This window comes from Cucurbita pepo, chromosome 4 (assembly GCF_057944985.1).
Source record: "Cucurbita pepo subsp. pepo isolate OVF chromosome 4, ASM5794498v1, whole genome shotgun sequence".
In the NCBI taxonomy this organism is placed as follows: domain Eukaryota; kingdom Viridiplantae; phylum Streptophyta; class Magnoliopsida; order Cucurbitales; family Cucurbitaceae; genus Cucurbita; species Cucurbita pepo.
Genome location: NC_141801.1, coordinates 103,974 through 129,416, shown reverse-complemented (window position 1 = coordinate 129,416; position 25,443 = coordinate 103,974). Strand labels below are relative to the sequence as shown.

General features: G+C 39.4%; 7 protein-coding genes across 7 annotated transcripts; 3 read left to right on the top strand and 4 right to left on the bottom strand.

Moving 5' to 3' along the window:
• Positions 1-388: 388 nt before the first annotated feature.
• LOC111793040 (ribose-phosphate pyrophosphokinase 4) lies at positions 389-3,723 on the bottom strand. The gene is made up of 7 exons (XM_023674729.2): positions 3,196-3,723; positions 2,197-2,512; positions 1,971-2,066; positions 1,828-1,896; positions 1,616-1,744; positions 808-904; positions 389-719 (listed from the first exon to the last, which is right to left on the bottom strand). The coding sequence occupies exons 1-7, from the start codon at positions 3,309-3,311 to the stop codon at positions 589-591; spliced, it is 954 nt and encodes a 317-aa protein (XP_023530497.1). The 5' UTR covers positions 3,312-3,723; the 3' UTR covers positions 389-588.
• A 680-nt stretch (positions 3,724-4,403) lies between these two features.
• GPAT1 (glycerol-3-phosphate acyltransferase 1) lies at positions 4,404-6,556 on the top strand. Its single transcript, XM_023674727.2, has 2 exons — positions 4,404-5,247; positions 5,457-6,556. The coding sequence occupies exons 1-2, from the start codon at positions 4,486-4,488 to the stop codon at positions 6,351-6,353; spliced, it is 1,659 nt and encodes a 552-aa protein (XP_023530495.2). The 5' UTR covers positions 4,404-4,485; the 3' UTR covers positions 6,354-6,556.
• A 13-nt stretch (positions 6,557-6,569) lies between these two features.
• On the bottom strand, positions 6,570-7,832 carry LOC111793042 (uncharacterized). The gene has a single exon (XM_087123376.1). It carries the CDS (start codon positions 7,695-7,697, stop codon positions 6,789-6,791), a length of 909 nt encoding a protein of 302 aa, XP_086979502.1. The 5' UTR covers positions 7,698-7,832; the 3' UTR covers positions 6,570-6,788.
• Positions 7,832-11,274, top strand: LOC111793038 (Pentatricopeptide repeat (PPR-like) superfamily protein). Its single transcript, XM_023674726.2, has one exon. The coding sequence runs from the start codon at positions 9,314-9,316 to the stop codon at positions 10,979-10,981; it is 1,668 nt and encodes a 555-aa protein (XP_023530494.2). The 5' UTR covers positions 7,832-9,313; the 3' UTR covers positions 10,982-11,274.
• A 6-nt stretch (positions 11,275-11,280) lies between these two features.
• On the top strand, positions 11,281-15,860 carry LOC111793041 (uncharacterized). The gene is made up of 4 exons (XM_087123377.1): positions 11,281-11,419; positions 14,788-15,051; positions 15,158-15,298; positions 15,375-15,860. Exons 1-4 carry the CDS (start codon positions 11,349-11,351, stop codon positions 15,721-15,723), a joined length of 825 nt encoding a protein of 274 aa, XP_086979503.1. The 5' UTR covers positions 11,281-11,348; the 3' UTR covers positions 15,724-15,860.
• Positions 15,861-17,387: 1,527 nt separating this feature from the next.
• LOC111793044 (putative receptor-like protein kinase At2g42960) lies at positions 17,388-21,584 on the bottom strand. Its single transcript, XM_023674733.2, has 8 exons — positions 20,997-21,584; positions 19,736-20,498; positions 19,551-19,655; positions 19,265-19,387; positions 18,757-18,927; positions 18,531-18,660; positions 18,156-18,365; positions 17,388-18,078 (listed from the first exon to the last, which is right to left on the bottom strand). Exons 2-8 carry the CDS (start codon positions 20,410-20,412, stop codon positions 17,986-17,988), a joined length of 1,509 nt encoding a protein of 502 aa, XP_023530501.1. The 5' UTR covers positions 20,413-20,498; positions 20,997-21,584; the 3' UTR covers positions 17,388-17,985.
• Positions 21,585-22,195: 611 nt separating this feature from the next.
• Positions 22,196-25,157, bottom strand: LOC111792233 (uncharacterized). Its single transcript, XM_023673583.2, has 3 exons — positions 24,981-25,157; positions 23,344-23,905; positions 22,196-22,657 (listed from the first exon to the last, which is right to left on the bottom strand). Exon 2 carries the CDS (start codon positions 23,878-23,880, stop codon positions 23,392-23,394), a length of 489 nt encoding a protein of 162 aa, XP_023529351.1. The 5' UTR covers positions 23,881-23,905; positions 24,981-25,157; the 3' UTR covers positions 22,196-22,657; positions 23,344-23,391.
• Positions 25,158-25,443: the final 286 nt, after the last annotated feature.

Genomic DNA, 25,443 nt, shown 5'->3' with positions numbered 1-25,443 from the left:
ACTCAGGCTATATCCGAATTCACGTATTATTTAACCTAAATCATCCAAACATTAGGGGTTTAAGCTATCAATTCAAAGGAGCAATCGACAAAAGCATGTGGGCAACTTGGAAATCAACGGTGGGCGAGATTTAGCGGCCCTCAAAGCTTTCCCCACTCAATAATTGGCTTGCATCATCTTTCCCACTTTACACTGTAAGAATTTTATTATTACAAATCCCTTTTTCTTTTCTTAGTTCAACTAAGACCTTAATTTCTATCAGGATTAGCATATGATTTATGGGCATTGTCGTTTTCAGTCTTATCATGCTGTATTTTGATTATTCTTTGACCATTCATCTAACACTGTGGAATAGGTTTACCTTATTGTGACAGTTAAAAAGGTCATATGAAAGAAAATTTCCACCAGCCTCCTTATTTTTATTTTTAATTCATAGGTTTCAATATAACATGTTGGTGAGAATTTGAACCTCAAATCTCTTAATCGAGAGTCTATGCCTCAATAGGGAACACTTTTCTTTTCCCCCAAGTATTATTGTCGTTACACTTCATATTCGCATGATTGAAGTCACATCAATAAGTAATGTATTCAAATCACCAAAGCATCAGCAATGGAAGCTGCTAGACTCAGAACTTCAAAAGGAGCTTTATCTGCTATGGCTTTGACTGTGTGAGGGCAGGAATCTGTGATCCAGAAGTGAGAAAACGCTATCTCCAGACCTTCAGAAAAACCGCCCAAATAGAAATTAGCATACTTGGAAGTCCATGGGGTTAAGACTATGCATGGAGGGAGACTTCAAGCACTTACCATTCTTGTGAAGGAATCGATTCCATGATTGCTTTGGGAAAACACCATGAGTAACATATGCGCTAACCTTGGCCGCACCGTGAGCTGCTAAAACTTTCTGATTACAAAATAAGCAGGACTAATCAGAATGCAGTAGGCACACTCAACAATATGTTTGGCCACAGGTTTCTCAGCTTGCAGCTTGACCATGGCCTTGTAGAAAAATAATAATAGCCAAAGTAGAAAATGGGCATGCTTCTAATAATTGTTTGCAGAAATGACATTGTAGAATAAAATCTTCATCAATGATGTTCATGTAAAAGGAACTTTTTGTAGCTCACTTATTTGCTATAATGAGAATCCTGTCATTAGATGAGGAAAATTGATGGCATTTGATAACATATTCTGTAAGAACTTTGTCATGAGAATGCTCGGCCAATTCACAATGATTCACAACTACAAATGCCTGTAGTCTACTCAACTATCATATGGTATGGAATCAATTAGGTTGGAACTTCAATGAGATGCTTCTTATGCCAGCAGTTTTGGTACAACCACGTAAGAGATGGAGAGTTTAAATGATCTTTCCTCACTGGTTTGATGAAATAGTAGGCGTTAGGAATCACAAACCTCTACAATGGTATGATATTGTCCATTTTGAGCATAAACTCTCATGGCTTTATTTTTTAATTCCTTTAAAAGGCCTCATACCAATGGAGGTAGTGTTCCATACTTATAAACTCATGATCTACCCTATAATTAGCCGACGTGGGACTCCTCTCCCAACAATCCTCAACAGTATGTAGCAGGATAGGGACCAGACGTATACCTGGCACTCAATCAAGGTTCCTCCAGATTGTACCAAATCATCAACGATAACAACGTGACAACCAGCAGGGACTCCTTCCTTGATCCGCACTATCCTTTTGTCTTCTTCCCGAACTTTTGTACAGATGACCTGCCATTCGTTGACATCAGATTTTCGACTGTTAAGAGAAATGTACTCATAAAATTGTAGTTTTTAGATAAAATCCAACTAACCACAGGATAGCCATCGAGTTGCTTGTGGAATCGTTTCCAAGCTCCATCATCTGGAAATGCTATAACTACCTGAGATAGCAGGACTAATCACGGGCAGTGTAAAAGAAAAAGGAAATTTTTAGAGCTCTGAACTGCATACTCACATTGTCAGCATCAGGAAGTTGGCGCAGACGTTGCTTCAGGAGTGGAATTCCAGTTTCAAACAAAGGCAAAACATTATCCCCAAAGTAAAACCTTTCCTGCATTGAAATGGAAACTGATATAAAAGATGATACGGATCAGATGGAAATTGGCATGAGATGAAGAGATGCAGATGTCAAAGGATTCATGCCCAATTATAGACCATAAATCCAATGAATAAAAACAGACCTGCAAGGCATGAATATCATAGATAACTACGCTTGTCGGGCCACCTCTTGAAATAGGGATATTTGATAAGATCCTGGCCATGGTAAATGCTGTTGCTACATCCCCTTCTTCTTCCATTCGCTCAAAGGAGCCAGTAGGAAAGAAGGGCAATACCAAGGTGAATGAAGCAGAAAAAAGCCTGGGGAGATTGTATATGACTGATATCTGTTCAAAGATGGCTCCTGGGTGGCTGAAAGATGCAAGGAATGCTACATGATTCCCGCGTAGATCTTGAGCATTGTTGATATAAATATTTGGAAAACCATCATCAAACGTCCTGTATATAGATAGTGTGAACAATAGCAAGATTATAGCACTTACAAAAGAAAGACTGCCTGGAGCAGTTTATAACTTGACATATTAACAAATTGAGCTACAAAAAAAACATTAGGCATAACAAAGATTAGCCAAGAATTGAAAGGTTGCAATTATAGGACACAAATATAGCAGGATACAAAGACAGAATCCGAATACCAGCTTCCACAAAATTACTCTGTGGCATACAGGTAAACAGGTGATAGATGATGAAATGGTAGTCTCTTGCCAGTGCTATTTGCTGATCCGGATTAAAGATACCTAGTTCCTGGCATCATCAATTCGTTTTCCCGTTTTGGTTACTAAATGTCTAGATACCTCGTCTTTTTTTGGTTAAAACCAGCAAGAATGTGAGTGAGACACAAGTAGAGACATTGAGAAAGTGATGAAAGTAGTAGTATTGTGGTTGTAGAACAAGAACAGGAAGAGAGCAGTTGTAAAGGAAAGTGAAGTAGTTGAAGTGAGTGAAGATTCGAAACAAGGTAACGAAAGGTAATGGTAAGATAAGAGTAGGTGAATGATGAAGATTGGCGGGAAAAAGAAGCAGGAAAGAAGAGTACATATACAACAAGTAACAGAAAATGAAAGAACGCAGTGAAGAAATTTGTACTGATGGTGGAGTAAGGAAAGGGAAAAGGAAAGGACCTCCATTTGATGGTTTGAAGAGTGATGGAATCGGATTGAGCAGCAACTTTGTGGGCAAGTTCTTCGCATTCCGCGCAGTAGAAGAGAAAGACGTGCTTCTTCGCCGGATTTGCCATAGATTCTCACACCTCAAACCTCAAACCTCCCCGCCGGAAAGTTGGTTTCACTCCAAGCACAAAGAGCGAGAAAGAAAGAGAGAGCGGCGCAAGAAAATATAGAATTTGATTGGTGGGACCCATCTGTTTCCCAGTTGGAATAACGCATTTCTCGCCCAGAAAAAAAGAAAAAAGAAAAGAGAAGAACCATTTTTGTTGCTCCACTCGCTTCCACCAATCATCTCATCACTTCATTTACAAAGCTTCGGTGAGTCCAACAAATTTCAAGGTTCGTCTGAATACGACGGCGTAGAAAAGGAGAGTGGTTGACGAAGAAGAATCCAATTGGGAGTCCTGTTCCTTGGCGATTAGGTTCACTTTCCCAAGCAGATCCGAGGCAATCAAACTCCAATTCCTTGCTTCTGGGTTTGGATTTAGGGCGTGGCCCATCTTAAATGGGTTTGGTTCACCACGTTGGAGCCCAAAAGAAAGCACCAAAGAAGTACCCATTTTAAATGAAGTACCAATTTTCATAGATAGATGAAAAGGGCAGTTCCCACTAAATTGCATTGGAAAATTACCACTTCCTTTTTTGTTTCTTGGGGTTTGCAGCATTCAATAATTTTTTGGACGCCTCTCTTCTCATCTCTTAGCCCCCCATTCAAATTTAATAACAATCCTAATGTAAACTGCAAAACCAGACCACAATGAATGCACAACAAACAATATTGGAAGACTCTGAAAAAGTCAAATACGATTCTGTTATGTTTTCATACATTTTGACCTAAACGGTGAGTATAAATTGTCAAATAACAGATAATATTGGTTATCTAACCCCCCCCCTCCAACAGATAATATTCAGAGGGTTTTGTGTTCACCCACGGTTTTGGAATTCCTATGCCCTCTTCCCAACGACACCCGTAAACAGAGCAGAAATAAATAGGGAAATTTAAGATTTTGTACCAACCAAAATTACTCCAATACATATAAAAAATCACTTTTTTTGTTCTTTGCTCTTAAAACAGGATGGTCACCTAATGCTAACATATCCAAATAATATAAATAAATAAATAAATAAATAATATAAGAGAGAGAGAGAGAGAGAGAGAAAATGATGAGCATTGAATAAGCCCCCTCCCTATAAATACTCTCCAACCCCTTCATCTTCTTCATATACCATAAACTTAAAAACAACATGTCCATGGCTGTGTTCCCAAGGCTTCTTCTCAATCTCATACAACGTGTTGTTTGCCAACTCTTAGCCAACTCTTGCTACACAGCAGCCAAGAAGGTTAAACAATATGGCTTCTTTTTCAAACCCCCATCTCTCAAAACCCCTCACCCACCGTCATTCTCTCTCTACCCCCACGTCTCCAAATGTAGCCTCCAAAACAGAGCTTCCCACACTCTTGTTTCCGACTTCCATGGCTCCCTTTTGAGACCCTCCTCTTCCAAAGATTGCTCCTTTTTCCCTTACTTCATGCTCCTTGCCTTCGAAGGAGGCAGCCTTGTCAGAGCTCTCATTCTGCTGCTGTCTTGGCCCATTCTATGTCTTTTGGATTGGGAGTCCAAATTGAAGGCCATGATTTTCATTTCCTTTTGTGGGTTACCTATAAAAAGCATGGCCAATGTTACCTCCACCGTCCTTCCTAAGTTCTATCTCGAGAATCTTAACCTTCATGTGTTTGAGGCTTTCCAAGCCATTGGGTGCAAGGTTGTGTTCACCAGCGTGCCTAGGGTTATGGTGGAGTGGTTCTTGAGAAATTATTTGAAAGTTGACGACATTGTAGGGACTGAGTTGCAAACTTGTGGTAACTACTTCACTGGTTTGGTGTCCGGGAGTGGATTGGTCGTGAAGCACAAGGCTTTAGTGGAGTATTTTGGGGAAGAAAGAAGGCCCGACGTTGGCATTGGAGCTCCAAATCTCCATGACTATCCTTTTATCTCTCTTTGCAAGGTATTTTAACAATATCTTTTCCAACAAATGCTACAATTTCACTAAATTTATGGAGTATATACCAAAAACTGTACCTATTTTCTTCTAATGCATTTAATTTGAAGCAATAGATTTTGGATCCAATGAAATCTCCGTACATCTTGCCAGCCCATCAAAAAGTGTATTCAAATTTCATTTTTTTTTTTTTTTTTTTGTTTTTTTGTTGACAGGAAGCGTATATTGTGAACAACGAGGACAGCAAAAGCTCGAGAAGCTCAGTAGTGGGAAGAGAAAGATATCCAAAGCCATTAATATTTCACGATGGAAGATTGGCGTTTTTACCAACTCCTCTTGCAACTCTCGGCATGTTCATGTGGATTCCTGTGGGGATATTTGTAGCCATTTTCAGGATCTGTATTGGCATTGTCCTTCCTTACAGATTAGCCATTTTGTTAGGGTGTTGGAGTGGGCTACGCATAAATCTGGAAGGCTACAACAGAACAACAACCCTCGATTCAAAGCAAGACAGAGCCAAAAAGGGAGTTTTATTCGTTTGTAGCCATAGAACACTTCTGGACCCTGTTTTTCTAAGCACTTCAATGGGGAAGCCATTGATTGCAGTGACTTACAGTGTAAGCAAATTCTCAGAAATCATAGCTCCAATCAAGACGGTGAGATTGACAAGAGACAGAAGAAAAGATGGGGAGGCCATGCAGAGAATGCTTGGGGAAGGGGATTTGGTTGTTTGTCCAGAAGGGACGACATGTCGGGAGCCGTATTTGTTGAGATTCAGTCCGCTTTTTGCGGAGCTGACGGATGAAATCGTGCCTGTGGCTGTGAATACGAAGGTGAGCATGTTTTATGGGACGACGGCGAGTGGATTGAAATGGCTGGATCCCATATTCTTCTTGATGAATCCGAGGCCGAGTTACCACATGGTTGTTCTTCCAAAGCTTCCGAGGGAGTGGACGTGTGGGGGAGGGAAGTGTAGTTACGAGGTTGCTAATTATATTCAAACACAATTGGCGGACGTGTTGGGGTTTGAATGTACTAAGCTTACAAGGAAGGATAAGTATCTGATGTTGGCAGGGAATGAAGGGTTGGTGGTTGCTTCTCCAACACAATAAAAACTGTTTCTTTCTTTCTTTTTTTTTGTACTAGCAAATCCATCTTGGGGTTTTGTTTGATCCTTTGTTTAATGCTGTTTTTAAGTTAAGTTCATCATCAATTTCCTCTGCTGCTGGGATCAAAAGTACGGTCTTACTTCTAGTTTCACTCACAACTGTTTCATGTCATGTCACCCACCCTATATATATTCTAGCTCTTCTAAGCTCCTATCTTAATTTTTATAAATCAATTTATTCATTAATTTTCCAGAAAGCACAAAGGAATAAATACGAAATGAAGCAGAGCATTAAACACTCCACCAATATTTTGGCTGTAGCATTTAACACCTCCTCAAGTTCAACAATTCAGAGCTTCCAAAAATGGTGTACAGTAAACAAAATTCTACAAATTTTCAACATACCCCTTCCTACGTGTCCATTCTGGAATGGTGGGAATTAATTTACTGAACCACATGGATGCTGAGTTGGCACCCCCACCGCCTCCTCCACCGTCCGATCGTGCCATCTGGCTTTCAAACCTTGATTCAGCCGTTGGATGAACCCCCCCTCCTGCTCTTTTTCCTGATGGTCGAGAAGCATAGCGATCTCCGTAGGATCCTTATCCTTCCACCACGTGGGATCGCATGCTGCTGTCAACGTACTTACCACCGCACCGGAATATTTCTCCCCCACAAACCCCGCGGCGGCGATTATGTGCTCGACCATTCCGGCGAGAAGAGCGGGCGGGGCATGGGCCTCTCCATCCCACAGCCACACGCGCGACATCCCTCTAAAAACCGCCACTGACATGGCGCGATTCGCGTCTTTCTCATTGAAAATGGAAGGGCTCAAATGAAGCACAAAGTCATCTCCGCCGTCGTGAAGCTTCTCGACGGCGAAACTAGAGGAGAGATCGGTGCGGGAGAGTGTGAGATGCACGCTCTTAACTGGCTTCTTGGGGAAGGCTTGAGAAGGGTAGATGAGATTCTCGATGAAGGAACTGGCGTTGAGGATGAGGCGCGTGGCTTCGTCATTCGAGACGTAGAAGAGATGGAAGCGCTGACCGGCGGGGGAGGGTTTGGCGTTGTTGAGAATGGTGATGTCGAAGCCTTTGGAGGCTTCGTGGTTGGCCAAGAGTGAAGTGATTCCGACGAAGGCGACGAGAAGGAGGCGGAGGGCGATGGCCTGATTTGAGAGGAAGGGGGATTGGTTGGCAGAAGTTGGAGGGGCTGCGGAGAGGAGAGGGAGAGTGAGGGATTGACGGTCTTCCATTGTTGAATGGGATTGAAGATTTAGGAGAATTATAGGACTGATGAAAAGGGGGGATTCGAACTGGAAGGGGTTAACTTGGTGGTGCCATTTCATTTTCCATTATTATTATTAGCATTCCTATTAGTACTACGTGGGTGCTTATGATCCCCATCCCCAACCCCAACTTCATGTTGAACAAATAATTTGGAAAACAAAAAATGAATTTGTTATCAGGAATTGAAGAGGAAAAGGCAAAGGGATTGAAGAGGAAAAAGCAAAGGAATTGAAGAGGAAAGGTACAGATAGCTAGAAACTGCCAGATTAGATCCATGTATTGTTCTTGGGTTCTTATTCCCAATCACAACATGCTCTGCATTAAAAACATGACACTGATCTCACATCAACCAACTTGAATTGGGGGCACTAAATGCAAAGTCTTCCAAGCAATTAGTTGGTTCTGGTGTTTCCAACTGATGAAGTGAAGTTGTGCTGGAGAGTTGAAAAAAGACGGAGTCCTTGTTTATTGCCTCTCTTAGTTGTATGAGGGTTGTCTAACAAAGGATGGCGGTATCAGGAAAGCAAATGGAAGCAATGGAAGATGGAATTTACATGACTTTTCAGAAGCAGATTGAATCTATGAAGTTAAGTTTTATGTCCCTTGACATGTTGCAGTTGCAGAAAGTAGAAATCCACTACACACATACTTAACCTTCCTCCTTCACACTTCACCAATCCAACTTGGAAAAGGGGAAAAAGTGAAGTTGAATTTCCTCTTAGATTTGGGGTTCTGAGCATGAACGTTGAATTAAGCAACCACTAATTTTTTGTTTCTTATATCCATACATTACATCCCATGGAAGGTTTTAGAAAGGGGGAAAATGATAAGTAGAGTTGAATTTCATCTTATGGTTGTTCACAAGGAACTCTCAGCCTAACAATGTCGGTGCCAGTAATGACAGCAGTCCCACCAAAGTTACAGCTACTTGGAACAGGATTGTTTTGATAGTAGCTAATAAAGGCGTAGGAGGGAGGCATGATCATGAATGATGTTTGGGTTGAATTGGTGAGCAATCAGTTCCACCGACGCCACATGCCTAGTCTTGAGCAACTAGTAATGCACCAGGTAGCCCCTGAAAATGATGGAGAAGTTCTTTTAGGAGAATCCGAAGTTCTTTTAGGAGAATCCATGGCTGGAGAATACGTGTCTGAGGTTGAACTTGGGATTGGAAAGAATGGGATTGGAAAGAATTTCTGTGGGAACGGTGACCATTTTGGGGGACTGAATTTCTCCCGTGTCCTGTCATTTTGTTGTTCAAGTTCATATAAGCCTGAGAATCCAGCGGCTGTAAACGCTTGTTTGAGCATATCATTCAAATGGGTTTGTCTTTAGCCTGCCTAATTCTTTCCCTCTGATCTGATCCCACAATCTTGACAACAATGTTATGGATATTCCAAACAGAACCCAAGTACAAAAAGTCCTCAATTCTTCAGGTGGAACCACCCCAAAACTTCCAAAATTAAAATAATTATAAAAGGATACAATACCCATGGCCCATGTGTATAGAGACTTCTCTTTTTGGGTAGATGGTGGCCCTGTATTAGATTGGTATTGGATAACCAAGTTTCTGCCATGGCCACACCACAGGGAAGTTCAACACCTTCAGTCCTTCTCTGAGTTCTTCAACCAGAAGACGAGGTAAGAACGAGAACCTAAGAATCAGAAGTGAAAAATGTTAACAACTTATTGTGGGCTTCCTTCACTTTCACCAATTTCATCATCAAAATTGAGCCTCTTCGACCAACCTTACCTTTCAATGGTTGATAAAAATTGCACCACCATGAGAGACCTGCAACAGATTCACGCCCACCTCATCAAATCCGGCAGGGCCAAAGACTCTTTTGCTGCCAGTCGTGTTTTGGCCTTCTGCGCCTCCCCGATGGGCAATATGGACTACGCATATCTGGTTTTTAAGCAAATGCAAAACCCTAATGTTTTTTGTTGGAATACAATAATAAGAGGCTTCTCGCAAAGCTCGAACCCTCAAATGGCTCTTTATCTTTTCATCCACATGTTGGTTTCTTCGCAAATAGAACCGCAGAGATTGACTTACCCATCAGTCTTCAAAGCTTACTCTCAACTTGGACTTGCCCATGACGGAGCTCAGCTTCATGGGAGGGTATTAAAGCTAGGTATTCAGTTTGATCCGTTTATCAGAAACACAATCTTGTATATGTATGCTAATTGTGGGTTTCTGGATGAAGCTCGTCGAATATTTAACCAACAAATGGAATTCGATGTCGTTGCCTGGAATTCCATGATTATGGGTCTGGCTAAATGCGGTGAAATTGGTGAGGCGAGGAAGGTGTTCGATAAAATGCCTGTTAGAAATCCAGTCTCTTGGAATTCAATGATTGGTGGGCATGTGAGAAATGGGATGTTCAAAGAAGCCCTGAAGCTGTTTGTCAAAATGCAAGAACAGAGAATCCGGCCTAGTGAGTATACAATGGTGAGCTTGTTAAATGCGTCAGCCCAAATTGGAGCACTCAAGCAAGGGGAATGGATTCACGAATACATAAAGAAGAACAATGTAGAGTTGAATTCCATTGTCGTTACAGCGATCATAGACATGTACAGCAAATGTGGTAGCATAGGGAAGGCCCTCCAAGTGTTTGAGAAAATACCCAACAGAGCATTATCCAGTTGGAACTCCATGATCTTTGGGCTGGCAGTGAATGGGTGCGAAAACGAAGCGGTTATGTTGTTCAAAATGCTGGAATCTTCTTCTAATCTCAAACCAGATTCAGTTAGCTTTATGGCTGTATTAACAGCCTGCAATCACGGTGCAATGGTGGATGAAGGCAGGGGATTTTTCTCGCTGATGACAAACACATACAGAATGGAAGCATCAATAAAACACTACAATATAATGGTGGACATTCTCGGCCGAGCTGGGTTTCTGGAAGAAGCAGAGCAGCTGATAGAAACGATGCCGGTCGAGGCAGATTCAATCATATGGGGGTGTCTACTGTCAGCTTGTAGAACATATGGGAACACAGAAATGGGAAAGAGGGCAGCAGAGAAAGTGAAAGAATTGGACCCAGAAGAGAGCATGGGTTATGTTGTTATGGCGAATATTCAGGCGTCGACCAATGACTTCGTGGGAGCAATGGAGGAAAGGGTTTCAATGAGGATGAAGAAGGTGAAGAAAGAAGCAGGGTGCAGTGTGATTGAAGTGGATGATGAAGTTCATGAGTTCATAGCTGGTGGAGGGAGGTCAAATCCTAAAGCTCGAGAGATCTACCTTGTATTGGATGAATTGGGAGTAATTCTAGGAGATGAAACAAATGAATGTGGAGATTTAGAGTTCATCAATGCACTACAAATCTACTCCAATTGACATTAATGATGATGATATTAATGTTTGAAGTTCTAAAAATTGGGTCTTATGGTTTTTTGATGACTACTGAGATGACGTGAGGATTGGATCAGCAGCGGAAGAGCAGCAGAGAGAGAGTTATGGTGAAGGAAATAAATAAAAAAAGAAAATCCCACGTGCCGGGACAACGGTCAAACGCCGGTGCCGGTTGTAGTCACACGTGTCGGGATATAGGCCTTTTGTTCTTGGAAACATTTTAAGTTGGAAATGTTGACTCTCAATTTCTTTTCCATTTCCAAAAACCCATTTTCATACATACACTCCTTGTTTCCTTCTCACCTGCACAGATCTAAAAACCCTAAATTGGATCTCTTTTTTTTGGCTTTGAATGGCGAATGATGAAGGGGAAAATAAGGTGTACCAGCAGTATGATCCATTTGTTTACAACCAGCTGGATATTGTTGAGATATGATTCAAAGTATTCAAAATCAAGATATGATTTAGAGTAGTTAGATATGATTCAAATATTCAAACTAACAAGATTTTAGGAGATTGTTATTAGATTTGAGTTTATCTAGATTTCTATGATTTACTATTTCTGGTTCACTGTATTAGCTATAAATACGGGAATTGTGTAACCCTCTAAGCATCAAGTCAGTAGACATTAATAAAGCACTGCAGCTTCTATCTATTCTCATCTATTCCTATCTCTTTCACTATCCCTCTTTCCAACAATTTTGGTATCAGAGCCAAGTTCGTTCGACACGAGGGCGAGTGATTATTTTCTTTCACAAAACAAAAATGGCAGTAGCTGGTTTTTCTTCCTCTGCACCGTTGTTACCAATATTTAATGGTGAGAAATACGAGTGGTGGAGCATCAAGATGAAGACCTTGCTCAGATCGCAGGAGCTATGGGACTTGGTGGAGCACGGGTTTGCTGATGTATTAGAACCCACAATAGAAGAAAAGGAGAGACTAAGAGAAACCAAGAAAAACGATGCCAAGGCTCTATTCATTATTCAGCAAGCAGTTCATGAGACTATTTTTTCACGAATTGCAGCAGCAACCACATCAAAGCAGGCATGGTCAATTCTACAGAAGGAGTTTCTAGGAGACTCAAAGGTCATGACAGTGAAATTGCAATCTCTAAGACGTGATTTTGAAACTCTACTCATGACGAATGGCGAATCAATTGCTGATTTTTTGTCAAGATCAATGGCAATAGTCAGTCAGATGCGTACCTATGGAGAGAAAATTTCAAACGAAACAATTGTTGCAAAGGTGTTGAGAAGCTTGACTCCAAAGTTTGACCATGTGGTGGCCGCCATAGAAGAAGCTAAGGATCTATCCATACTCTCCGTTGATGAACTGATGGGCTCGCTTCAGGCTCATGAGGCAAGAATCAATAGAGCATCAGAAAGAAACGAAGAAAAGGCACTACAAGTGAAGGAGACAACCAATAACGAAAGAGAAAATATTCATTTAGCAGGTAGAAGTCGTGGAAGAGGAGGATTTCGCAACTTCCATGGTGGTCGTGATAACAGGTGGAGAAGTGATGGACAGAGACAATTCAATGAACAAAGGAATGTCATACAATGTTACCATTGTAGAAGGTATGGTCACACAAAATCTGATTGTTGGTATAAAAATCAACGAATGAATTTTGCAGCAGAGAATGAAGAAGAAGAAGAAAAGTTGTTTGTGGCGTGCATGGATACTAATCCAGAAAAAGGTAACTTATGGTTTGTTGATAGCGGATGCTCGAACCATATGACAGGCACCAAATCCTTATTCAAAGAGCTTGATGAGACGCAAAAGATTAAGGTGCAACTTGGAAATACAAAAGAGATGCAAGTTGAAGGAAAAGGTACAGTGAAAGTCGAAACCAGTCACGGTAAGATAAAACAATTAGATAATGTTCAATTTGTACCTGATTTAGGGTACAATTTATTGAGTGTTGGACAATTGATGACCAGAGGACACTCAGTTCTATTTGATGATAACACATGTGTCATCACAGATAAGAAATCAGGCCATAAAGTTGAAATTGCCATGACTTCAAATAAGATGTTTCCACTTGATGTTTCTAACATGGAGGATTTTGCTCTTACTGCTAGCATGAAAGATGATTCAACATTATGGCATCTCAGATATGGACATCTTCATATGAACGGCCTGAAAATACTCAGGGATAAAGGTATGGTTTTCGGATTACCAAGAATTGACTCAACTAATTTATGTGAAGGATGCATTTATGGCAAGCAGACTAGGAAGTTCTTTCCTGTTGGAAAAGCTAAAAGAGCTTCACATTATCTAGAACTAATTCATGCTGATTTATGTGGGCCAATGCAAACGAAGTCCTTGGGTGGAAGTATATACTTTTTACTATTCGTTGATGACTATAGTCGCATGAGCTGGGTTTACTTCCTACAACATAAGTCGGAAACTTTTCAGAAGTTCCAGATTTTTAAAGCTATGGTAGAGAACCAAAGTGGCTGTCACATTAAAGTTCTTCGCACAGACAGAGGTGGCGAGTTCGTATCTAAAGATTTCAATCTCTTTTGTGAAGAAGAGGGCATCCAAAGGGAATTAACAGCTCCCTACACTCCAGAACAGAATGGAATCGCTGAACGAAAAAATCGAACTATTGTGGAGATGGCAAGAAGTATGTTACAAGCAAGGAGACTTCCAAACCAATTTTGGGCCGAAGCCGTAGCAACATCTGTTTATCTATTAAACATCTCACCAACAAAGGCGGTTATGAATCGAACTCCTTATGAAGCATGGCATGGAAGGAAACCATCTGTAAGTCATTTACGAATCTTTGGTTGTGTTGCTTATGCTTTGAAACATCCTCAAACTCGTCAAAAGCTTGATGAAAAATCTGAAAAATGCATTTTCATTGGCTATTGTACTCAATCAAAGGCATATAAACTATACAACCCCGTTAGTGAAAAGATTTTAGTTAGAAGGGATGTAATATTTAATGAAAACGTGAGTTGGGATTGGAGTAAAGAACAGGAGCAGCAAAAGATTACAGTTGAAGTTTCCCCAAATGAAGAGACAAGGGTCAACTCCAGTGCATCTCCCAGTGCATCCACTGCAACACAAAGTGTGTCAAATTCATCATCTTCAGAATCACTTAACAGCAATTCCTCTCTTGAAGAACTTTCAGATGAGACACCTCCAAGGAAGTATAAATCTTTAGCTGACATATATGCATCATGTCAATTTGCTCTTACTGTTTCAGACCCTATGAATTATGAAGAAGCAACTGAAGACGGGAAGAAAGCCATGACAGTAGAGATGCAGTCCTTTAAGAAAGATGAAACATGGGATATGGTTTACCTACCAAACGAAAAGTTTTATGGAGATTTACAAGAAGAGGTTTATGTAAGACCGCCAGAGGGATTCATAAAGGAAGACAAAGAAACAAAGGTATACAAGCTGAGACAGACAATGTACGGGTTAAAGCAGACATACTTACGAAGGTCTTGTCAGAAGAAAAGCTCTGTACTTACATCTGCAACTTTGAATCATGGGGGAGTGTTGAGATATGATTCAAAGTATTCAAAATCAAGATATGATTTAGAGTAGTTAGATATGATTCAAATATTCAAACTAACAAGATTTTAGGAGATTGTTATTAGATTTGAGTTTATCTAGATTTCTATGATTTACTATTTCTGGTTCACTGTATTAGCTATAAATACGGGAATTGTGTAACCCTCTAAGCATCAAGTCAGTAGACATTAATAAAGCACTGCAGCTTCTATCTATTCTCATCTATTCCTATCTCTTTCACTATCCCTCTTTCCAACAGATATGAACCGTACCATCCTCCAGCAACAGCCGTCGTTGGATCCTGCTTTCATGAGCTTCACCAACTTCATCGACACGTCGTTGGAGTACAACAGCGTGTGGAGGCCGTTGGACGTGTCCTGCTCTTCATCGGAACTCATTTCTCCGGTGGACGACATGTCCAAAAAGAAGGCTTCAAATGCTTCAGTGTCGTCTTCATCTGATGAGGCTGCACCTGCAGCCGAAGACGATTCCGTGAAGAGCAAGAAAGAAGAGAAGCGTAAGAAACAGTATGTATTCAATTTGCTCACTCATTTTTTGAATTTAGAGGTAAAATTATAGAGAAACAAAAGGTGGGTTTTTTAGAACAAGATCGATTATGTTGAGATTTATCAGGAACGCAGCCCAAAAGAAAGAGAAGCGAGAGAGGGAGCCCCGGTTTGCTTTCTTGACTAAGAGTGAGATTGATCAGCTTGAAGATGGATATAGGTGGAGAAAATATGGACAGAAGGCAGTCAAAAACAGTCCTTACCCCAGGTTAACTTTCGCTTTTGTTTTTTTAACCCTGTTCTTATTCATAGCTTAATAATGTGTATGTGTTAAAACACTGCAGAAGTTACTACAGATGCACCAGTCAAAAATGCGTAGTGAAGAAACGAGTAGAAAGATCATACCAAGATCCATCCCTGGTCATAACTACGTATGAAGGCCAACACATCCACCATTGCCCGGCTACACTCCGAGGCCATTCGTCTCCGTTTTACGCATCGGCATCGACATCGACATTGGCAACGGCACCCTCCTCGGGGCCTGCCCTTCCCCAAGAACTCTTCTCGCATTTGCTATCAAAGAACTGCCAGACCGATCCCACGTCAATGGTGTACCAAAATCCAAATCTCCAGCAACATCTTCAAATGTCGGATCATCATAGTCTGTTGCAGGATTTGTTCACTCAAAAATAGGGCCTTACACAAGTACTCCTCTTTGTATGAAAAGCTATTATACAAGAACTCAGCTTTGTCTGCCTGTTGTGTTAGGATATATAAAACCATGGAGAGTAAAAGATTTGAATTTTGAGTTAAAAGATTTGAATTTCTCAGCCCCTTTGTTATATATTTGGCATGTATCTAACCTAAATGCACTATGTTATCTCATGCATTCTTGCATTGAGTACGTATATGAAAGACCAAATTTGTCTCCAAGATTTTTGGAAGGTGTTTTTATTCATATTGGTGAATGTTGGGAACTCTACTTTGAAGTGAATGATGATGATGATCATGCAGATTTTGGTTTTATCTAAAGAATAAATTTTTTTGTTTAATCAGCTTTTGGATCACATTTTCTTGATATTGCAAAAATATTTATTGAAAGAAAAAAAGTGAACGTGTCTCAATCTATGGCCTATTTCAACTTTCTAAACCCTAAAAGAACCGATAATTTTGATTTGGAATAATCGAATGGACATTAGAGAGAAACTTGGCAGAGAAGAGCGTAAGTTAAGAAGGAAGGTATGAAGTAATAATAGAGTAATGAATTGGGAGTTGACTTTATGGAAGGTGTTTAATGACAAGTTTGAAGGTCAACCTAACATTAATTGTTGGAAACTGTCTGCCTTGTAACGCTACAATGACATCAACTTCCTAGTTTCTCAAATCTGCATGTGACTGAAACCAATTTGGGCATAGCTCCATCGAGCAAACCTGTAAGGAAGTGTTATGTCCAACATGTTAGAATGCTTAATTATCTCATTGCTTACATCGTTGTGTTGTCAAATTAAATTACAGTAGTTTTGTATACTTCTCTACTCAAATGGATCCCCTCTATTTATACCTTTCCTAGCTATTCTATTGGTTGGAGCCATGGAAATTATCAAAAGGGGAACATCCTCACCTCGGTTGATAGCAAGCTCGGTAGGTCTCATACCTTGTCCTTTCGAGGGTTAGTCCATATGAGATCTCACATCGGTTGGAGAGAGGAATGAAGCATTTCTTACAAGGTTATAGAAACTTCTCTCTAGTAGACGCGTTTTAAGACCTAGAGGGGAAGTTTGGAAGGAAAACCCCAAAAAGAACAATATCTAACGGTAGTGAGCTTGGGCTATTACAAATCGTATCAAAGCCAGACACTAAGCTATGTGCCAGCGGGGACGTTGGCCTCCAAGGGGGTGGATTGTGAGATATCGTATCAGTTGGAGAGGGGAACGAGAAACAAACATTTCTTATAAAGGTGTGGAAACTTCTTCCTAATAGATGTGTTTTAAAACCTTGAGGGAAAACTCAAACAAATCAATTTTCTTACCAGAGCAGGCAAACTTCCATCTTGGAAATATTGAGAGAGTTCAAAAGGAAAAACCCAAAAAAGATAATATATATTAGTGGTGGAGTTGAACTATTACCGTCCACATCTTCATTTGATTGGAGCGATGACATATTAAGAGAAACATGATTCATCCTTGAACACACTATGTTTGAGTTTGAATTGCACAAACTATTTATAAAAGTAGAAATGAAATGTATGACTTAGAAGGCAAGTTGAGACGTTTAATCTTCATTTACCTAATCCCAACAAAAATATATATAAATGTAAAGTATCCAAGACATGATGATGGTATGGTAGGTCAGGGAAGTTAAGGAGAAGGAAATGATATATAATATTAGAGGTAAGGTAACCAACCAACCCAATCAAAGGGGGAAGAAGAAGTGGGAGAAAAAGCTAAAAAGAAGAAGAAACCTTTATTGTACTGCAAGCAAACACCCCACCCATAGAAAAAGAAGAAGAAGAAGAAGAAGAAGAAGAAGAAACCACCCAAAAAGCTTCTGCTTCTGTTGCTTCAACATTTTGATGCCCTCACTCACTAAACATACAGAGTGAAGAAGAAGAAGAAGAAGAAGAAGAAGAAGAAGAAGAAGAAGAAGAAGAAGAAGAATGAAGAATGAAAGAAGAAGAAAGGAGAGTTGTGTTGTGTGAAGAAGGGAGGGGGCAGCAGAACTTACAATGATGTGAAAACAGGAGGAGATGGAGGAAGTGGCTTCAAAACCATGTCTGCTAATCTTATCTTTTTACGTTCTCTAAAAAAGGGTGCTTTCTTTTTTCATTCCCAGTCAGTCAGTCCCACACGGAAATGATGGAGGAACTGCTCACTCTTTTCACATTCAATCCTTTCAAACTCCTCATTCTACTTACTCCCTACTACCACTTACAACCAACACAACAACCTACTCTTCTCATGCATTACTTCCCACCTCGCCTTCACCGGAGCCCTCTTTTGTGGATTCAATCTCCGAATTAGCTGTGCTGCTCTTTTGGCTCCTCCGATCCTATCAAACAATTGCGTATGTCACATTTTCGACTTCCTTCACTACAATGATGCATGGGAGATTTCATTGATACCTACCTCACGTGACGGGTAGTCATCAGCTTCAAGCATCCTAACAACTTGACTCATTTTTGGTCTCTTATCTGCCTCAGGATCCACACACCTAAGTGCAATCAGAAGGGCACGTTTCAATGCCCGAGTAGCGGGTTTCGTTTCAAAACTTGGGTCCATGACTTCCTCAGCTCTCCTTGTGCCTACCATCACTTTTAACCACTCAACAAGATTAACCTGAAGAATAAAGTACACACACTTTTATAACCAGGGAAGCACATAAGCCAATGTCAATTAAGCTATGGAAATTATATGTTCGCCATTCATGGAGATGGAGGAGCAAGTTCAGGTGCACCCACCCAAAATGAAACTAATAACCAATACTCTTACGATTCGAAGTACCTCATTGGCAGGACGGCCATAGTCCACAGGGTCTCTTCCTGTAATTGCTTCTAGAAGGAGAACGCCGAAGCTGTAAATGTCACTCTTCTCGTTTAACAAGCCCGTGTTTGCATACTCTGGTGCCACATAGCTGGTATAAATATTAAAACACCAGCCAGCATTAGCTCCTACTCCAAGATGCTTCATCACAATTAGTCAATGAAACGAAAGAAAAATGAGTGTATACCCAAATGTTCCCATTACTCTAGTCGTGATATGACTCTCCCCTGCATCCAACAGTTTAGCCAACCCAAAATCTGAAACCTTTGCATTAAATTCATCATCGATTAAGATGTTGCTTGATTTTATGTCTCTATGGACAACCTTCGGTTCAATTGCTTCATGTAAATAAGCTAGCCTGCATCCAATATTTGAAATTAGTTCCTCAAACTACTTCAAATGTTTGCCTTCACTTCATATTCCAACTTCTGTGGTTGAGAATTAAATATGATATCATGAAATTCAACCACATGGGAAACAGATGTTGGGTTTTACATTCTCAAGTTTGAAAGTTTTAATCTGGGTAACTGCGAGCACCATAGTACAAAGAATCAAGGTTTATAAATTTCTTAAGCTATGAAAATCACTGGAAGACTGAAATGAATAAAGAGAACTGAAGAATGATACTGTCAGGTCATCAGAAACCATATATAAAAAAAGTGCATAAAAATATGTAAGCTGTTGTTATTACTTACGCCTTGGCAGTGCCAAGAAGCACCTTCATTCGGGCCTCCCAAGTAAGGGTGCCATGTTGGCGCATAGCCCCATGTAACCATTGTTCTAAGTTGCCATTGTTCACATATTCATAAACCAGCATCCTGTGCAAGTAAAAAGGAAAATAGCCATTCTTTTAATGGAGAGACTCAAAAAAGTCGACTGAAAACCTAGTGACAGGGTAAACACTTAGTAAGTGCATGCTATAATGGCAGTTCACAAATAGGGTTAGAAGAAAAAAGGAAATGAAAAGAAAAGAAAAGGTACCTATGAACTCCTTCTATGCAGTAGCCCAGAAGCCGTACAAGATTCTTGTGCCTTACATGGCCAATGGCCTCCACTTCAACTCTAAATTCTTTCTCTGCTTGTCCCCTATAAAGCAACTTAAACTTTAAAAATAGAACTATTGTAGCTATAGTTTTATTAATGTTTTAAACTCGGAAGTTCCTTACAGATTATTGAGAAGTTTCTTCACTGCAACTTCAGTTCCATTTATCAGTCTGCCTTTATAGACAACCCCATAACCCCCTTCACCAAGCACATTGTCAGCAGAAAAACGATTTGTTGCATATTCAAGATCCCTGAGTGTAAACCAATGACCCCAACCAAGATGTGAAATTTCCGGCAAGCCAACAAGAGGAGAGGCAGTTACAAGTCCTCCATACGCTCCATATGACATGGAACCCTGCTTTCTAACAGTCCCAGAGCTTCCTTCTTCTCCTGAATGTGAGCTAAAAACCCTTTCATTATGATAATTGGAGCTGCATTGGCTTATGTTATCATGATCACTTGACTTGCTCATACCCAAATGACCAATCATCTTCTCCGAGTTCTTGTCACTAGATTTATCATTAATGGAAAGATATAGACTCTCAAGATGATTGTGGTGAGCAGATTGAGTCGCTATTCTGTCCACCTTGATATCCTTTGAGACATTTGGTATTTGAGAAACAGAGAAGTTTTCAGGGGATCTCCTTGTTTTTCTTCGAAACATCACCCATACAGATAAAATACCAAGAATCAAAACAATAAATGCACCAACACATAAGCAGATCAAAACCCATAAGGACAAACCAAGGAAGGATGTTTTCTTTGACAATTCTGTATTCAGACTACTTCCAGATGACATAGCTACGGCCGATCCTCAAGTTGCCAAAACTTTAAACTGGCTCAGCCCCCTAAGTTCCAGGAGAAGATAAATCAAGACATTTCGACCTGAGAATGCAAAGCAGCACGCAGTTTCAAATTATAGGGAAGAGATTCTTGAGAGAGCTTAGTATCAGTAACACAAACACTAAAGTTTCTTTCCAGTTTGACAGTCATGTAACTCAAATTAAAAAACAGGAAACATTCCCCAAATATTGCAATCTCCTTCACAATCCTTATAAATCCAGAGAATAGAACAGAAAAAGGGGGCAATAAGTCGGTTAAGGAAGATACTTTACATCTGCACGGGGCATTCAACTGGATTCCATTCTTTCCAAACCAAAACCCAAGATACTCGTATGAAAAAGTCATGATGAAGAAGAAAGCAAAACAAATTCAATGTCCCATTACAGAAGAAAACCCACATTAACGAACCAACAATAGCTAAATCAAAAGGGGTAAATCTATGAAACAAAAAGGAACAAATTTGTAGAAGGCATCACTTATGATTGAAGTAAAAGACATAAAAGAGAGGAAAGTGATTCAAAGTAGAAAGCATTCATCCACCTTTCAACAGATCTAGACTAACCCCCTTGATCTTCCTCTTTAAAACGAAACAGAAGCAGAGAAAGGGCTTCTATTTTAACCAACAGGGACCCAATAAGCATAGAGAGTCCGATATGGAGCTGAAACAAACCAGATTCTCTGGGGGGCGGAAGAAGATTAGAAGAAAGGGGCAGGAAGAATTTAGGGAAGGGTAGAAGAAAATGCAAGATAAAGAGCAGACAAAAAGCTAATTTAGGTGTGGGAGAGGGAGATAGAGAGAATCTAGAAACAAAAATAAAATGGGGGAATGAAAAGATGGGGAAAAGGGTAGGTGAGAATGGTGGTTTGGAGGAGGAAGAAGTTGAAAAGGGAAAGCGGGGTAGCAATGGAGGTCACCGGAGACGGGGAAAACAGGAAGAAGAAAGTGAAGAGGATTATGGGAGTGGAGAAATGGGTGGGTGAGAGAAAAACATTGAATATGCAGGAAAGGGTAGAGTAATTAAGAGAGAGAGAAAGAGAGTCAACCGAAGTGGAAGGAGTTGAAATGTAGCTGGTTAGGAGGGCCAGTAAAGCAGATCGGACATGGGAGAGGGAAACGTAAATGGTAAAATGGGAATGAAGGGAAGAGAGAGAGAGAGAGAGAGAGAGAGAGAGAGAGAGAGAGAGAAAGCGTTAATTTAGGTGGCGACACAAAAATGAGGAAGGAGCAGAGAGAGAGAATCGACGGAGAATAATGGTAGCCTGTAGGATTAGCCGATTGCCTGATCGTACCGGATACCAAAAAAATATATATCAGAATCTGTACAAAAACAAAGACTGAGATGCGGAGATGAGCGTATAAAATATGAATAAAAATACGCAAAATATACCCCCAATATTTCTTTTCTATTTTATTTTATTTATAGCTAAGTAATTATATGAGAAAAGTAGTAATTTATTCTCTAATACTTTTAACTTTGTAATAATTTAGTTAACAATTTGACCCCAATATTTTAAATCGTTAAATAATTAAAGTTCAAGGACCAAAGAATTACAAATTTAATACATGAACAAATTGCTACAAATTGAAGCTTATGGATTAAAGTTGATTAGTTAATTACATTGAGACATATACAGAAGAAAAGTTAACGAATACAAAGATGATAATGACACCTAAGGTAAGTGAATTAGTAATTAAAATCAACTTCGTAACACACCAACATTACTTCAAAATCCAAAACTGCAAAAAACTAATGACGTCCATCTTTTCCTCGAGAATGTAACAGTGTGAACAAGATTCAAACTTTTGACCAAACTAAAGGGACTATTTATGTCTTTACCTGTTCAAATGGGCCAAAAATCAAAGAATTTACTTCTGGCTTTAGAAGAGAGAAATAGTAATGAACAGAACTTACATTGCATCAATAAAAATTTGAAAAGGAGTAGAAAGAGATGTTTTAAAGTTCAGAATTTGGATGTGATGAGTAATGGCGGCCACCTGACGGAAACGGGTCATCTGCAGGGAGCAACAAGCATGGGCTGTTGTTTAAGAATGGCCCCTCCGGTGGACCTCCGGAGGGGCCCTCTACCTCTGGCCCAAACATTTTTAACAACCTGTTTCCAACAGTCTACTATAATTGTCGGTTACCCTTCATCATCTACTTTTTCTCTCTTCTTCTACATCTACAATTTGGCAACAGGTTCTGAAAAGAAACAAAAAGGCCTAATCAATCCAGCAAAAAAATTGCAATTTACTATAGTTTAGTGACAATTAGAAAAATATTCAACACAACTACTTTTATTTGTTCCACCAACTTACAGTTTGAACTTGGAAAAGGAATCAGAAACTCAATTAATATTGAACATGATGCCCATAAAAATCTATTGCTTAAAGACAATTAATAACTCGGTCAATTGCCAATTTGCAATTTAAAACAAGTTTATTATCGTTTAAGAATTAAAATCAATCTATAACTGAAATCAAATTCTTAAACACCGCACAAGCTGTCGCATAAGAAAGAACTCTAAACATGGTTTAAAAAATATATATCAACAATTTGGAATAAACTGAATAAATCTATAATAACTATTTGAGCTATCAAAATTTGTAAATTAGCCTACCAATGATAGACTATTATCCAAAAGTATCTTATCCTACTAATATAAAAGTCGCATTTCTGTCATTCTCATGTTCCAACTTTGTGAACCTTATAAGATCCTGAAACAATTCCATAAGATCATGTTACCACTTACCATTGACCATTTTTATACGCCTTGTGATAAAAGAGAACTATAATACCCCCTATCTTTCTAATTTCATGATAAATTAAGTATATTTTTAAACCCTAAATAAGAAAACTACAATTGAACAGTAGAACTATCAAAATACCTTATGAAGGGCAGAGTACGACGATCAAAGCAGTTGTCCCTGAAGTTGTTAGGAGTTATTTATCCATTCATCTGGCACAGATGATCTGAATATGTTTAGAAGCAATGATCTTTCTTTCTTGCTTAACTTGTTTAAACCATGACCATGAAAGCTATTACCATGCTTTAGTACTTTTCGTCCTCGCTCCAAACTTCTTTTTCTCAAAGCCGTCAGAAGGTGTGTTCCCTGAAGATCAGCTTGTAGATCCTCCTCTATACTTCCAGATTTCTCTTGGTCTATTATAGAAGCGGAACCATCATTTACTACTTTGAAGTGATGCTTGTCATCTACTTCATTATTTGTTTCATCTGGACAGCTACTTCCCCACCACTTATTTGATATAGATGGCAATCCACCAGAGGGGAATCCATACTTGAACTCATCTAAACTTGTTGGTCCTTGCACCCAATTTGTGCTTTGAACATTCAGAGGACGCCTGATCTGCGCATTAATGTTTCCGGGCTGCAAGCTTTGAGGAGTGCCATTTAATTTGGACATTTTTTCATTCACTTGCTGGCTATTACTGTGTAGGATGATAAAAGTGAAAGTGAGAAAGAAGAACAGAAGTAGTAAGTTCAGTAGTATGCATGAGACCTAAAAAGCATTATTATTTGAAAAATACAACAATATAGTACAATTAACACTCTAGAACTCAAATACATGCAAAACTTAATTCAACGGATATCTTGTCCACAGATTGATAACATGTGAAAACCAAAAGAACTATGAACAGCGAGATCAGAGACAATTAGAACCAAACTTTCATTAGCTACACCTCTAAAGTCTAAGAAAATTGTTGAGCCAAGGAAGACCTCTCAAGTTTCAGTAAATGAGAAGATCAGTTGGAAGAAAAAGGCAGATGAATTGTGAACCGAGCCTCTCAAGAAAATATTATCTGATTTCCTAAATGAGCATGTATAATGGATAGCGATGTCGAAAAAATCAGTGACGACGAAATTATATGTTGGTATATTGATTTCCTAAAATATTATCTGATAGAGCGATACAACTTTTTTTTTTTTTTTTTTTTTTTTTTGTAATTATAGGATTTCTTTGACTATGTCAATTAGGAAGCTTCACTGTAACCCATTGGCCTTACCTATTATGGAAAAATAGCATCTGATGCAGGTGATGCAAAAGCAAACATATTGTATTCAATGTTAATCTCGCTCTTTATGTGTGAAGTGTAACAAAGAAAAGGGATAGAATTCATAGTGGCCATAGATTGAGCCAATAGTCGTAGTCGTCGACCAACAAACAGCGATAGGGAAATCAAACATTCTTCAATTGCAAAAATGTTTCATGGAAACTTAGAAAAAAAAATGTAAATTATGCCGAAATCGATCACGAAGATAAAGCCATTATTTCCGTCCGCAACTCCGGAAACATCTAATTACCAAAATGTTTGGGCACTTCTAGCCTCACATTAAAAAAAAATCTTCTACTGCGGATTTTACCAACAAGGTTGATCACGACTTAAAGAAAACAAGAAGAAAAGAGAAATAAAGGCGAAATAAAGAAGAAAAGTGAGGGAGGGAAGTATTTGGTGATAGCGTTAAGAAGAGAAGTCGAAGGCAGGAGGAAGCAGTAACCCTAACCAGAGCGGCGGCTGGTATCGCCGTCGAGAGATCAATAGTAACGGAAAATTGAATCTGCAATCGCCGCTCCGTCCAAGGGTTGGCAACAGTACAAACAATTAGGGCGGCAACGGAGAAGCCCCTTCCCTCCTCATTTAATTCTGCACATTTTCTTTTTCTTGGATATGAACGGATTTTTCTAATACCACAAATTTGGGATGAGAAAATGTTGACGTGGATTATATTCAAAATTTTTATAAAAATATTAATTGATAGAAATATTTTAACCAAAAAAAGTGATTATTTATCAAATAAAAAAAATTATAATATAGGCATATTTGGGTTATTTACTCATTTTTAATGCAATATATGTGGGAGGAAGAATTAAATTGAATTCTCTAACCTTTTTAATATAAAAAAAGAATCATTAATATCTGAAATTAAAGACATCTAATTCTAACCCATTGGAGAATTAAAATGGAAG

Coding starts and splice junctions, on each gene's coding strand:
- LOC111793040 (XM_023674729.2), bottom strand. CDS start 3,311: ATGGCAAATCCGGCGAAGAAGCACGTCTTTCTCTTCTACTGCGCGGAA. Junction 2,067..2,196: donor ATGATATTCATGCCTTGCAG/GTCTGTTTTTAT, acceptor ATTTCAATGCAG/GAAAGGTTTTACTTTGGGGA. Junction 905..1,615: donor GAACCTTGATTGAGTGCCAG/GTATACGTCTGG, acceptor TTTTGTAATCAG/AAAGTTTTAGCAGCTCACGG.
- GPAT1 (XM_023674727.2), top strand. CDS start 4,486: ATGTCCATGGCTGTGTTCCCAAGGCTTCTTCTCAATCTCATACAACGT. Junction 5,248..5,456: donor CTTTTATCTCTCTTTGCAAG/GTATTTTAACAA, acceptor TTTTGTTGACAG/GAAGCGTATATTGTGAACAA.
- LOC111793042 (XM_087123376.1), bottom strand. CDS start 7,697: ATGAAATGGCACCACCAAGTTAACCCCTTCCAGTTCGAATCCCCCCTT.
- LOC111793038 (XM_023674726.2), top strand. CDS start 9,314: ATGTTAACAACTTATTGTGGGCTTCCTTCACTTTCACCAATTTCATCA.
- LOC111793041 (XM_087123377.1), top strand. CDS start 11,349: ATGGCGAATGATGAAGGGGAAAATAAGGTGTACCAGCAGTATGATCCA. Junction 15,052..15,157: donor GAAGAGAAGCGTAAGAAACA/GTATGTATTCAA, acceptor GAGATTTATCAG/GAACGCAGCCCAAAAGAAAG. Junction 15,299..15,374: donor AAAAACAGTCCTTACCCCAG/GTTAACTTTCGC, acceptor AAAACACTGCAG/AAGTTACTACAGATGCACCA.
- LOC111793044 (XM_023674733.2), bottom strand. CDS start 20,412: ATGTCATCTGGAAGTAGTCTGAATACAGAATTGTCAAAGAAAACATCC. Junction 18,928..19,264: donor CTTCTTGGCACTGCCAAGGC/GTAAGTAATAAC, acceptor TATTGGATGCAG/GCTAGCTTATTTACATGAAG. Junction 18,661..18,756: donor AGAGTAATGGGAACATTTGG/GTATACACTCAT, acceptor TATTTATACCAG/CTATGTGGCACCAGAGTATG.
- LOC111792233 (XM_023673583.2), bottom strand. CDS start 23,880: ATGTCCAAATTAAATGGCACTCCTCAAAGCTTGCAGCCCGGAAACATT.